Source organism: Monosiga brevicollis, genomic scaffold (genome assembly GCF_000002865.3).
Source record: "Monosiga brevicollis MX1 MONBRscaffold_7 genomic scaffold, whole genome shotgun sequence".
NCBI lineage: Eukaryota > Choanoflagellata > Craspedida > Salpingoecidae > Monosiga > Monosiga brevicollis.
Window position 1 is genome coordinate 114275 of NW_001865044.1, and position 13829 is coordinate 128103.

At 53.5% G+C, this 13829-nt stretch overlaps 4 protein-coding genes across 4 annotated transcripts; 1 reads left to right on the top strand and 3 right to left on the bottom strand.

Moving 5' to 3' along the window:
• Nucleotides 1-202: 202 nt before the first annotated feature.
• MONBRDRAFT_31967 (uncharacterized protein) lies at nt 203-4484 on the bottom strand. The gene is made up of 14 exons (XM_001744932.1): nt 4168-4484; nt 3826-4034; nt 3567-3707; nt 3358-3410; nt 2896-3181; nt 2318-2795; nt 2051-2154; nt 1912-1959; nt 1614-1746; nt 1301-1425; nt 1140-1217; nt 971-1046; nt 792-872; nt 203-670 (listed from the first exon to the last, which is right to left on the bottom strand). The coding sequence occupies exons 1-14, from the start codon at nt 4256-4258 to the stop codon at nt 423-425; spliced, it is 2151 nt and encodes a 716-aa protein (XP_001744984.1). The 5' UTR covers nt 4259-4484; the 3' UTR covers nt 203-422.
• Nucleotides 4485-5733: 1249 nt separating this feature from the next.
• MONBRDRAFT_24474 (uncharacterized protein) lies at nt 5734-6914 on the bottom strand (the record flags this gene model as incomplete). Its single annotated transcript, XM_001744933.1, has 6 exons — nt 5734-5820; nt 5954-6016; nt 6172-6306; nt 6394-6503; nt 6603-6690; nt 6813-6914. 6 exons carry the CDS (start codon nt 6912-6914, stop codon nt 5734-5736), a joined length of 585 nt encoding a protein of 194 aa, XP_001744985.1.
• Nucleotides 6915-9330: 2416 nt separating this feature from the next.
• MONBRDRAFT_18607 (uncharacterized protein) lies at nt 9331-10972 on the top strand. Its single transcript, XM_001744767.1, has 4 exons — nt 9331-9663; nt 9854-9941; nt 10088-10332; nt 10483-10972. The coding sequence occupies exons 1-4, from the start codon at nt 9565-9567 to the stop codon at nt 10630-10632; spliced, it is 582 nt and encodes a 193-aa protein (XP_001744819.1). The 5' UTR covers nt 9331-9564; the 3' UTR covers nt 10633-10972.
• Nucleotides 10973-11818: 846 nt separating this feature from the next.
• On the bottom strand, nt 11819-12268 carry MONBRDRAFT_3096 (uncharacterized protein; the record flags this gene model as incomplete). The annotated part of the gene is made up of 3 exons (XM_001744934.1): nt 11819-11907; nt 11975-12128; nt 12221-12268. Coding segments are annotated over 3 exons (291 nt in total), but the record flags the coding sequence as incomplete, so codon positions are not given.
• Nucleotides 12269-13829: the final 1561 nt, after the last annotated feature.

The window sequence follows — 13829 nt, forward strand, 5'->3', positions numbered from 1 at the left end:
TGAATCACTATCAAGTTGCTTGCCGAGATTGCCTTTGTATCTCAAGCTCTTACTCGATACCGAAAACGCTCTTTGACCTGCATGCCGGTCGCCACCAAATTCAAACTTAAAAATTAACAGTTACTTTTGCCCACTGGTCATTCTTTTCCGTTTTTTCTTCTTCTTCTTTTTTTTTTTTCGCAACGTGATGCCGTGGGTCATTATCATTGGACAGTCAATTCTTTTTGCTAAGTGCGCAAACTCTACAAACCAATGATCTCATCATCGGTTTCCACCTACAACTAAAAGGAAAGAGCGAAAAAGAGCGAGAGATAAACTAGCGAGAAGCTTTGGAGCGCCGCCGACGTGGTGTCCTTGACTAGGTGGCGCCGTGTGGCTCAAGGCGACCATGCCACGCTCGAGCTTTTATGGACTGTTCACTCTCAGCCAGCAAACTCGAGGGCCAATGCGGTCGCAAGGTAGGCGGTGTATAGCACCCACAAGTACATGCCAAAGTACTTGCCCACTCGAAACTTATTGACCGGGATGATGATGGCAGAGGAAACGAGAGATAAAAGCAAAAAGCCACCCGACACCACTAGTTGGTGACTCTTCTGATCGTGAACGGGGAAGGTGCCGCCGTGTTTGAAGCATGCAACGGTGGCTGAAACGCCGATGCCCAGCAGCATGTCTGTGCAGAAGTGTTTTTTCACCAGCATGAGCCCCGAGCCATTGCGAATGCAAAATGAAACAATGTTAAGAAATGCACGCAAGCAGCAAAGCAAGCGAAGATTTCCATGGCCCAAACGTACTCATAGCAGGGCCACCAAAGCAGGCGCCCACCGCCATGCGTGGAAACCCCTGCTTTGCCACGGTCAAATTCGACACAAAATCTATCACAACAAAGGGCCAATCCAACAAGGCAGGTCATGCGCATGCTATGGTCGAGATGGAGGGAGGCTTTGTGAAACGCGTGGCGCGAGCAACGAACCGCCAATGCTGTTGCCCCAAGCCAGCACTGTCAGGCCGAGAATAGCATCAGAAATGTTGAACATGCGTCCCAAGGCCTGCGTCGATGAATCACACCCGCATCAGTCAGCGTGAGGCGGTGCGAGGAAGCGCAAGTTGTCATTCCAAGGTGATGGATCTCATTCTCTGACCTGCAACAAATTGACAATTTCATTGGCTACGATATAAATCCAGACAACAGCCACCAGGAAACCGATAAATCCAAAGGCCTATGCGAGGTTCGGCAAAAGCGAAAGCAAGTGAGCAGAATGGCAGAGGTTGAGGCTAGGAATCAAGCCCGGGATGAACTCACGGCGTGGCCTTTGGGAGGCACTCGTGCCCTTGTCGTCACCCAAATGATCATGGCCGCCACACCGCCGACCATGAGCGCAGCCAACCAAAGTGGGTAGTTGCTGTCGCCCAAATCTGTAAAGCCAACTGCGGAGAGGAAAAAAAAAAAAGAAAAAAAAAAAAAAAAAAAAGAAAGAAAAGGCGAGAGAGTGTGATGGCACCACACCACCATGAGTGCTGTCACTTTTGAATATGGCCGTGCCCCTCTCAGCGTTGTCAGATAGGGCTAATCATAGGAGGGAAGAAAATAGATGCATGCAAAAAGGGGGACTGACTGCCGGCACCAAGCACGAAGAAGACGGGGGCAATTAGGCATTGGAGCATGGCCAGGTACTGCTTCCAATTCTCGTCATCCTCATCAAAGTCAACCACGGGGGTTGTGATGGTCAGGGCAAAATTGATGGGCGCCTACGCAGATAGAGAAGCGTCCGGCCCCCGGGGATTCATGAGAGACCGTGATTGAAACGCCAAGACTAATCTCAGCCAAAGCTGCTCTCAAGATGCGCGTGGTTGTCGGTTGTCAACTTCCAACCAGAATGAACAGGCGGGGTTGAACGATGGCAAGGGACATACGCTAAGAACCATATAGGCACGGTTGATGATCCCTGAAGATTCCCACTCCTGCAAGGGACATGCGCAAAAAGTGCGGTTCATCAGCTACAAAGCGAATTTGGCTCACTGCACCCTCTGTATCTCCAAAGCAAGTACGCACCTCGCTGTCAATGGGGTTGAGAGCGGTCAGCAAGTCGCGAAAGGGAGTAGCGGGGCCAATTGCACCGCCAGCTTCGCCAGCAAAGGGCAGCAGCGCGGTGTTTTCTAAAAAAAAAAAAAAAAAAAAAAGGAGGGTCGTGCGATACGTGATGTTGAGCCCCTATGAAGCCGAAACACATGGTCTCTCTGTGTGTTTGGATGGATGGGGGGGATCATTTTGTGTTTTAGTTGGTGTTTTCGCAACGGCTTGATAAAATTCCACGCGCACCTGCGTCCGTGTCAACATCATGGTGCGTGGCAGCTTGATATTGGGCGCCTTGCATAATTGGAGCAAAGAGGACGCGGTCGGTAGCATCCACAAGCTCCTTGATGCTGTGGCTGCGTGAGCGGGGCGGAGAGACGAGGTCTCGAACGTTGAGATTTGTTTCGCGGGCGCGACGCTGAGTCGGACTCATGAGGCCGGGAGGGGGAGACATTGAGGCGTTTTGATGCAAGAGAGCGGTGTCATCACTTGTGTCCAAGCCATCATCAACATTGATGTTAATGTTGTGCATCATCGGACCCAGTGCCGGTGGCGCAGTCTCGTCGTTTGATCCAAAGTTGGGGGGCAGCTTGGACTTGCTGGCCTTGCGGGATTGATAGATCTGTCGACCCAGAATGACAACAAGCACATAGAGAACATACAGGCCCACAAAGCCAATAGCTTCGCCGGTGAAAATTTCACCCCGAAGCAAGATGATGAAGACCTAGCCAAGGCAGCAACCAGGGTCGTGAGATTGCATTGAGGGGTCCATGATGGTCTGAGCGAGTGCTGCGTCAGACGCAGGTGCACACGTGCGCACTGACCCAGATCGATGCAATGAGGTAGGTTATGACATCGCGAAGGAAGGGGCGACGGGTGACGGTGAAGGGCACGACGTAGCCAACAGTGCCCACGACCACGGTGGTTACGAAGGTGCCGGCGCCGAAGAGCTCGCCGAGGGCCAGCTGTGCGCCATTTTGTACATTGTTGATGGAGGAATAGACGCTAAAGATATCAGGGGCACCGTTTCCCAGGGCCAAGAAGGTGACGCCTGCCACGTTGTGACTGAGCTTGAGCGTTTCCGAAATAACACTGAGCGCCGGGCAGAAGCTGAGGCGAAAGAAAGGTCGGCGGCAAGGGCACAGAGCCATCGCGATCGTGAGTCGGGAAGGTGCCAAAGGAAGCGGAGGTTCAACGAAGAGATGCAGCAGCCTGGCTCAGATGTGTTCAAGAATAAGCGAGCAAAAAAAAATAAAATAAAAAATAAAATAAAAACCTATACGTACAAATCCTCTGCGGTCACGCCGAGCGCGATAAAGAGGAAGAGGAGCCACAGAAGCTGCGCGTTGAGCGACATGGCAGACGTAGCCATATGAGCAGAGGGTGAGAGTGCACGGTACACTCCGGCGTCTTGATCTTTGCCATGGTATAGAAAGAAACATGGCCGTGGGCTCAAAAAATCGAAACAGCGGCAGCTAGATTCGAGGACACGTACGAGAATGACCACCGAGCCACCGACGCTTTTCATCGTGCAATATGGGAGCTCTAGATAGTTGATGAAGCCGCCATCAGGTTGGCAGTTGTCAGCCTGCTTGACAAGGGCGCATGGATCTTCGTAGTGCTTGAATCCCTCACACTAACGATGACATGGCATTGAATGAGCACAGTTTGATGAGCATATGGAGGAGGACGTGGTTCAACGCAACGAGCCGTGGTTGCTGCTTGCACAAAGGGCAAGAGGCAAAACTGCGTACCGAGACATTGTTCAGATTATCAGGAAGCGGGCGCTTGCTACCCAGGCCGAGAAGCCGACGAGCCGGACCCGCCACGAGGGCGGCAACGGAGTCGCTGGCTTCAATGGGGCCGGGCGAGCCCAAGGATGCCCAACCCTCTTGGAGGGATGTTTTGATGGAGGCGCCAGCTAGGAGCACCAAGGTAATGCCCATCATGGCCATGGTCTTACCTGAAAGTGGGCGAGGAGACGGCAACAGTGCAGGACACGGGGATGAGGTCACAGCACGGGTGTGGGAAGGACTGAGGTGGACGGATGCGCGTCAGCTGGCCTTGGTGCAAAAACTGCAGGCAGTGGAACGTACTGACAACACGGCGACGGCGATGCTGGCGGCGCTGGATCGGGGTCAGCGAAGCTGTCGCAGCTGCCAGGGCTTGTCCATGTTGCGGTGCCATCTTGCCCCTGTTTAGGGTGTGGAGTGCGCGTGTACTTGGGAGGAGCGGTTGTCCTCCTTTGCCGCCGGCTGATGGCAGCGAGCTGTGAGGGCTGGGATGGAGAGTGGTGTTGGCTGAGCCCCACCACGAACTAACAACGGCTTTTCATCAACCGAGCCGAGGCGTGTCTTCTCTGAAAGCAGGGCACGCAGCTGCCATCCGGCATGACAGGCGTCCGAGCAGCAACCTACTTGGAACAACACAACATCGATCTGAGAGCCAAAGACATACCAGCCTCCCAGCCCACAACCCACGGCCCAGAGGAAGCAGGAGACACTGCACAACAAATGCAGCAAGGCTTGATCCCAGCTGGGCAATCGGTACAAGGGCACTGAGGGGGCCCGACGAACGGCAGTCAACGTGCGCCCGCGCCCGGAACACACACACACACACACACACACTTTCTGTTGGAGAGAGAGAGAGAGAAAGTGGATCGAGAAAGAGAGAGGGAGTGGATTGGGTATCGATATTTTCAGAGGGACATATTGAACTTGGTTTTGTTTGCAATGGAAAGTAGAGGCATAAGTAGAGAAGTGTGTAGAGCTGGAGGGAGCGGCAGAGGTGTGCCTGGTGGAGGAGATATTGTGAGAGCGTATGTAAAAAACACACCACGGCCGAAGACTTGAAAGGGCAGCTGGGAGGCTCTCAGAGCGCGCCAGCAAGCAAGAGTTCAAGGGCCTGGCAAACAGCGTGACAGGAATCAGCCAATGACGGGCCCTGAGCGTGATGCCGCACTGAATGAATGGCACGGGAGAGGGCGCTGCCTTTGATTCGGCCGTTTGTTATGGCGACAGCGTGGGTTAGACATGTGTACAATGTGTGTGTGTGGTAATTTTACTCTGAATTGCCTTTATGGGTGACGTTCATGTGTGGCAAATGCACACGGCGTACGCATTTGACTGTGCGGGTCAGTGGTGTGTCATGCGACGGTATGACTCGGACAAGAGCGCAAGAGCCGATCCGGGATGGCCGCGGCAACGTAGTCAATGGCACAAAGCAGGCGAAAAGCAGGCAACCGCGACAGGACGCTTCCCTCCACACCGCAAAAACTGTTGCTTAAAGACAACACAAAGCCAACCTTGCCTGTCGCCTTTGGTGGAGCTGGTTAAACACGGGGCATAGACAGTAGCAACCAAGACACATCAGTGTCCATTTACATGTCAATTTTCGAAAGGACGGGAGAGGGGGGGGGAGGGGGCTCAGGCTTCTCTTAAAAAAAACAGCAGCAACAAGATCAACAACATCAACAACAATTATACAAGCATCAGAAGTCAGCAGGCCGGATTCAAAGGCGCACGCGCGCACGATACCACTAGAGCGCCACATGCTGCTGTGGGTCATGTGCGTCGGTATACCTCGGCAGACGGGTCGATGGATTCCACGCATGCACACGAGGCAACTTCAAAATAGTCGAGTACGGACAGGTGGCAAGGTGTCTAGAGCAGGGCACAGCCGCCGCGTTTCCGGGTGCGCACCGCCATGCTAGCGCGCGTGGCCATTTCAAACACGCTACGCACGTTCTCCTGTCACCATGACATGGCCGATCGTCAAGACGTGAGACGATGAGGTTGCTTTCATCCAAATTTGATTACTGGCCAAGCGGCCTTGGAACGGGGGGTTGGGTAACTCAAAGCCTAACATCATGACACGACATACCGTCGTCTTGGCTGAGCACTCAACGTAGCCGTAGGCGCCGATGACCTTGGCTACGCTCTGGCCCTATGAATGGTGTGTTGTTCCAATTGAAGAGAGAAGTCACGACATGATCAGGGCATGTGACAGAAGGCGGTGGAGCAAGCAGTGTCAAGCAACCGCCCTGAGCTCTTGCACTGTGCTCGAACCACGGCCGGGTCTGGAAAAGGAGCAGCCCGAACCTTGTCTTCAGGAATGGGCTTTTGACCCAGCTTTTGAAGCTCACGAATCGTGCTGGGATCCTGACGGAGGTCACGCTTGCAGCCCACGAGCACATATGGGACGCCTGGGCAAAAGTGCTCGACCTCTGGTTTCCACTACGGGCACGGTGCCGTGCGTGCAGGCCATGATGGGCTGATGTCCGGCTCGAATTCGACACGGCAGGGAACGCCTGCACGACCAACCTTGTACTGGATATTCTCCAGGCTATCGGGGGCGTCAATGCTGAAACAGAGGAGCAAGACGTGGGTATCTGGATAGGAGAGCGGGCGCAACCGATCGTAGTCTTCCTGGCCTACAAGTTCAACAACAGGTTTGTCAAGCGCTGCAACGATGAGGAATGCGCCGCGCGGGACGGGCCCAAGTGTCGGCACCGACGGTGGCGGCAACGAACCAGCGGTGTCCCATAGGGCCAGCTCAACGGCCTTGCCATCAACTTCAATGTCAGCCACGTAATTTTCAAAGACGGTGGGCACGTATACCTACCCGGTGGCCATCAAAGACGCAAGGATATCAGCGCAGGGCCTCGCGCACATGGATCGAGACAAACCATGGCTGTACATCAGGGCTATGGCCTGCGGGCACGACGCAGGGTGAAGCACACCTCTGGAAACTGATCCTTGGCAAAGACGATAAGAAGACATGTCTTTCCACAGGCACCGTCACCCACAATAACAAGCTTCTTCCGCAAGCTCGGCGATGCCATTGTCGCGACTGTTCGTGCCCTGCCCTGCTTCTCTCTTCTTCCTCGGTCTCCGTCAAGAATAAAAAAGGCGGGGGGCTAAAGCAAGACAAGAGGGGGCAAACGCAAGCACAGAGCAAGGGGAAGAGGTTACATTCAAATTGAAGGTGCAGTCCAACCTGGGCAACCACGCTTTGCTCTCCCATCGCGCCACCCACACGACTGCCATCCCCGTGCGCGCGCCGGTCGCCCGAACGTCCTGACCAATCCCGCCCCCCTCTTACATCACCACAGAAAGTATTTTACTAATATACATGTCCGCTTTGTGCAAAGTATTATACTAACTCACTTCCCCTCTGATTTTTGCTGTCGAGCCGGATACGAATTTTTTGGTGTATTGTTTAATGGGAATTTTTGTGATGCAAGCTATATGGAAGGGGCGGACGTTCGCCTTTGAATGGGTATGAGCGCAACCCACAAGAACAAAAGTCTGGTGTATGGGTGTGGCTCTACCATGGTCGAATAAGCGAAACTCCGGCAGACAGGTGTGGTGGTGGGGCGGCGAGATCCGCCCACCTGACTGACGGGACTGGCTGGGAGGCAGCATCTCATCTGTCTGCGCAACCCAGGGGTCGGATACCTAGCTCGCTGGCAGTCGTTCCAGCGAGCTCGGCGCACTCGGCAGGCCAGCCCAGGCCACAAGCTGGCGCGTTTTGACTCCACCAAACAGGCCTGTCGCACGCCCTTCAATGTACATGAGAGCTAGGACGATGCATCCGCGGTGAGTGGGATCGCCGATCCTTAGGGAAGCAAAAGCCAAGCGAAACTGGATCATGCACCTGAGAGCAGAAGCTTTTAAGAAGAGAGACTGTCTGGCCAGAAGCCCCCGACCTGCCCAGGTTTGACCCTGCCCATTCACTGCGACCCCGTATCTCCCAACGGCATGCCCGCTGCCGTACTACACACGTTCGTCTCTCTCTGTGTCTCTGTCCCTCTGCCTCTCTCTCTCTCTCTCTCTCTAAATCTTCTCTGTCTCTCAATCTCTCTCTCTCTCTCTCTCTGTCTCTCAAATCTCTCTCTCTAAATCTCGCTCTCTACATCCCTCTCTCTAAACCTCTCTCTCTCTCAATCTCTCTAAATCCCTCAATCTCAATCTTTTGTTGTTCTGTCTTGTCCATGTGACAAAGCAAAGGCAACAGGCAATACTACATCTGGTTATTTTCTTGTGCCATTCCTTCAGTACGTTCAACGTTGCCTTGTCTCCCTTTGCCTTGTCGCTTGGTCCGGTCTCTTGGCGCTGCTCTTTGCCCGTCGCCTCTCGGTCCCGCTCTCGTCCTGGGCTGCGCAAGCCGGTCGCGCTCGCTCGTTTGGCTTGGAATGGGGGTGACGATCGATCTGAGATTTGGACTGCCATGGATAATACACCACACTACACAAACACACAAACACACACAGAGCTGGGCAAGCCGCCGTCGAGGCTCCATCCAGCTCACCGCGGACTGCCCTGGTGATTCAAACACACGACGCATCATCACACCCGAGAGCTCGCCTCTTTCAGGCAGACCCGTGGCGCACCGACACAGCCTTGGCCACCTCAAGGGGTTGCTCGTTTCCTTGCCTTGCCACATCCATGCCATGTTGGACCGTTTGCCAATGGGACTCGCGTCTCCCCCAGCCATGGCCTTCTTGACCTCCTCCCCTTTCTTGAGTGCCCTCTTTGGCACTGAGTCTCTTGATTACCAGCCCTGGCACACACATCACACGCTCCAACGCAGGCTGTCCCTTTCTCGTTACACACCAACCAATCGCGGCACTCACAGCAACGCCCTCTCAGCCTCCCTTCACCCCCATGGCCAACCCTGTCACTCCCCTCGCGCTGCCACATGGGTCTCCGTGCCTTTCCAGTTGGCGTGTATGTGTGTGTGTCTTTTGGTTTCGTGGACCTTTGTCTTTTTTTCTCTCTCTCTTTTCCTTTGTTTCTTTCTTTTGTTCGTCTTTGTCTTATGTGTGTGTGTGTGTGTGTGTGTTGGAACGTGTTGTTGCCACGTTTGGTCGGTTTGGCCTCCGCCCCTTTGTTCCCCTTTGTTCCTTGCTTTGAGGCATTTGCACTTTCTTTTTGAGTTGTTAGGGTTTGTGTGCAACACCACCACCACCACCGCTCGTGCTCTATTGCTTGCCCTTTGGGGGGGTGGGTGGGTGCTGTGGCGACCCTCTCTCTCTCTCTCTCTCTCTCTCGCTTTCCGCCGCTCACATGGAGGATATATGTCTTGTATCCGATTCCTTCTCCTGCCCTTGCTTGTCTTTGTGACTGGACATGTCGCTGCCATTTCCCCTTTGTCGTGTTTGGTCAACAGGCCCTTTCTTCTTCTTTGATCACACTCTGGCACGGCTGCCGTTTCTCTCGCTCTCTTTTTCTTCTTCTCAAACCTAAAATCACCCAGATGATCATCCCTCATGACGCGGCACCTCCCCCCCCGCACAACACATGTGGCTGCATTCACGTTTGGCCTCCCCGCAATCACACCTGCCTCTCTACTCTTTCTTCTCTCTGTTTCGCTTTTCTCTTTGCTCTTCTCTCGCTTTGCACTGCCACTGCTCATCATGTTCCGCCATGCTTTGCTGGATTTTTCTCTTTTTCTTTTTTTCTTTTTAGATTTTACTTTGATCGGCAAAAATGGCGACGCCTCTGCGCAAGAAGCTTGTGGTCGTGGGTGACGGTGCCTGCGGCAAGACCTGCCTGCTCATCGTCTTTTCCAAGAACGAGTTCCCCGAGGTTTGTGGATGGGACTTGGGATTTTTATTGCTTCCTTTTTCCTTCCGCTTCTCCCTTTTTTTTGTGTGTGTTTTTTTTTCTCTCTCTCTCTCTCCCCCTTCCCTTCCCTTGTATCTTTCAAGACCCATCCGGCACTTTGATGAATACCTCACCTGGTCGTTCTCATTCTCTTCCGGTTTCTTCACCCTAGAAATACGTCCCCACCGTGTTCGAGAACTATGTCGCGGATATCGAGGTGGACGGCAAATCCATCGAGCTCGCCCTCTGGGATACTGCCGGTACTGCCCCCGCTCTGCCTTGACCGTTTCGGTCGCGCCATGCAGTTGGCAACACACCATTACGCCAGCTTCGTATTGTTACATTCCCCTTGCAATCACGCCTCTCCGTCACTGATGACGCGTGCCACCGGTCATGCCATACACAGGCCAGGAGGATTACGATCGCCTTCGCCCCCTGTCGTACCCCGACACCAACGTGGTCCTGATCTGCTACTCAATCGATAACCCCGACAGCCTGGAGAACATTAGCTACAAGTGGGTCCCTGAGGTCCGCCACTTCTGCCCCGGTGTGCCTTTTGTCCTCGTGGGCTGCAAGAAGGACCTTCGCAACAACCCCAGCACCATTGCCGACCTTCAAAAGCAGAACCAAGCCCCCGTTGAGGAGGAGAAGGTGCGCTTGATCTCCCTCCCCGTCGTTGAGCCACCTGCCTGCCTCATGCATATTGCCGGCACTGTGTGCATGTGATTGCTTGGGAACGACTGCCTTTCTCATCTCCCCCACTAACCCCCGCTCTTCTTCAATCGTTTTGTCGACTCACAGGGCAAGAAGCAGGCGGCAGAGATCAGTGCCTACTCGTACATTGAGTGCTCAGCCCGTACTCGGGACAACGTTCATGCCGTGTTTGAGACTGCCACTCGCGCCAGCATGACGGTCAAGACCAAGAAGAAGGGTGGCTGCTCTTTGCTCTAGAAAATGAAGCTATAGTCCGGCTGTGCCTCCCGTTGTGTTTATCACCGGCTTGTTTCGCTTTCCATTCGTTTGGTTCTTGTGTAAGCTTCCTTGCCCAAAAATTCCTTCCTGTCTTCCTGTCCGCGACTCGCGTTGTTGTATATCATGTTTGTTTTGTTCTTTTTTTTGAGGTGAAGCTCTGCCGGTTTACCGTGCCATGCATCCCGGCTCCAACGCCGCGGCCCTCAATTTCCGTGAGCGATTGTACCAGGATAGATGCCCACGTTTTTATGCGCCAACCTTTTTTTCTCACACTTTTTTTTACTTGCTCTTCCAAAAAAATTTAAAAGCTCAACTCACATGTCAGTGATCTTTTCCAACGTCCTCATCGCGGATGGTTTATGACAGCAGACATAACCCGACTCGGCAATTCACGCAGTGTTCCCTCCCCCCCACCTTTTTTTTCCACCGTGCCAGCACAACGACCCCTTGTTTGAGACAGAACGCAAAAGTAGATGCCCTTGTTGTGTTTGCAGGAAAGAAAAACGGAACCATGCGAGTTGGATTTGCAAGAAAACAAAAAGCAAAAGGCTTCCCCTAAGCATTTTTGTTGAGAAGACGCGAAACCCAAGCAGCAGACTGAGAATCGGGGAAGAACTTGCGAAAAACCACCAGACTGGTAATGCACGTGTTGCCCACACCCATCACAAACTGCAAAACAGCAAGGATCACCGCCTACAATCACCAGCACATGCCAATCCAGAATGAGAGTGATTTCAAACCGATTGACAATTCATGGGCACCTCCCAAACACCGAATGACACCCTCTCCGGCGACTGGGGAAACGCCACTGCGACAAACACATCACGTACCTCCCACTCGCCCGTGCGCATATAGATCATCGAGAGCTTGAATGAGTTGAATAGCTGGAAAAGCTGAGGACAAAGGCAGACAGAGCATACCATACATGCCGCCGTGAGGTCACAGCAACGCAAGAGGCTCGTGTAACTCAGTGAGGCCCGGTTTAGCACTTGACGTACATAAGCCAGGGTCAAGAATCCAACGAGGAAAGAGAGCGTCCAGCGGTTCGGTAAATCTATCAAGCCAAGCATGATTTGGTGATTTAGCGCCGACAGCCAGACGGGCAGGCCACCCCGCAAGCGTTGTGTACAATGTCATCTCCCTTCACGCAGGCAGACGTACCGGTAGTCGTGTCCAGAAGCTGTGACTCGCCAAGGGCGCGCTTCTTGTACAGAGTCGCGCTCTGATACCGGTATTGCATGACCTGCACAATGCCTGTGCACAAGCAGCATCTGTCAGCACAAGCCACAACCCGTGCTTGAACTCAAGCCAACGCATGTACCTTGATAGATGGAAAAGATTTTAAAGTAGTACTCAAACTCCAGACAAGCCGGAGTGTGAGACCAGAGCAGCAACACGGCCGAGACCACAATCGACGAGTAGTGATGAAAGAGCCACCACAACTTGATATTAGAGCCATTGGCTTTGAGAATCAGCTGTTCAAGAAATTGCAAGCCAGAAAAATGAGCAAGAGTGCTGTTCATTCGACGCATGCAGGCTCTAGTGGGTGTCTGCGAACACAACAAACCTCGCGGATGGTGACGCTGCCATAATACCAGCCCAGAAAGACGTAAAACAGCGTGTTCATCAAGCTATCAAACAGCCGTGACAAATGCGAACATTATTATCGTGGCATGAACGACAGCCAGACCCACACAAGCCCTTGGTCCATACACCCCAAGAGCTTTACCGTAGCAGACGGACCCAACGAAAAGAGTTGCATGAGTCAAAGAGGGAACTTACGTGGAGCTGAAATACACGCACAGGAGGGCACCAACGATGATGCCATAGGTGCAATGCAGCTTGAACTTTTCGTAATCCTCCTTGTATTGCCATCTGTGTAAGCCCAGAACGAGGGGATTCAAAAAATGTGAGCTAGTGCAAACAGCAGGAATACAAGGCCCAACAATGGCCCAGTCGACACGCACCGCTGCTTCACGTGGGGCAAGGTCAAGTTCACGTTGCCCAAAAGTAGCTTGAGGGGCAAGCTAGGCAGGTGTGCCGTAGGACGACGAAGTACAGGTGATTTAACGGACAAAAGTACATCGATATGCTTGTGAGCCATTGCTCAGGAGCTTCTTGAATTGGACGCCAGGCGCCATGGCGAGCTGGGTGGGGCTGATGGCGGCAGGGACCAACCTGATGTCCATGGGGAGAGTAAATTTGACGTTCTTCATCAAGCTCTCATTCTCCAGAATTTTCTTGCGTCGCGAGGCCCAGTCGGGCTCGTCCACCTCGCCTGATGAGCGCAGCCTTGGTCATATTCATACAATCAAGGTGAGGCCGAGGCCATGGAAGGTGGCGCGCGAAACAGGGTCAACAACAACAACAACTTGAAGCCTACTTTTTCAGGTCAAAATTCAGCTCCTTCATCAGCTTTGTGTGGCTCTTGAGCTGTTTTTGGCACTGCGTCATTCAGAATGAAAAGTGAGGCAAGATGAGGTGAATCGCCTGCGCCATTGGATCAACAAGGAGCTTGCGTGGCGGCTAGCTTGAGTGGCAGCTGGTTGTTCGGCTAAACGTACATTGGTTTGCGCATCATGAAAGGCTTTGGTGGCCTTGACAAGGTTGTCATGGGCTGCCTTGAGATTGGTGCGGGAAGCCTCGCCATTGGTGGCCCACTCCTCGTCCCACTTGGCGACGCGTTCACTGGCATCGGGCGCCATGGCAGTGTCGTGCAGAAGAGACACCGGCAGGTTCTGACAGCAATTGAACCACAAAGCGCAGCCAAAAAGAAGAGAGAGAGAGAGAGACAAGCCGCTTGGTATCTTTTACAGTGACTCCTAGGCGATGACACCCAAGATGAAGCGAGTTTACGAGCAGGCATGAGGTACGAGGCACGAGCAACTCTTCGCAGCCAAGGGTGTGTGAGGCACTGGCAGCCACGCCTGGAGTCACCCGAACAAATGCATGCTTGTGGACTCTGGCTAATGAAGTTGTTACGCGTTCACGGACCAGGCCGCCTACTATGGCGGGCCAGCTGTGCTGGCAAGTGCCAACAAGCTGCCGGACCCGTGCCCGCAACCGCACTGCAGTGGACTCTTCCCTTCATCCCTCAAATAAGCAAGCAAGACACCGTCGCGTTGCAGCAAGCAAAAGCACGAGGCAGCACCTGTCGCCCCCGCCGCCCGCCCCCC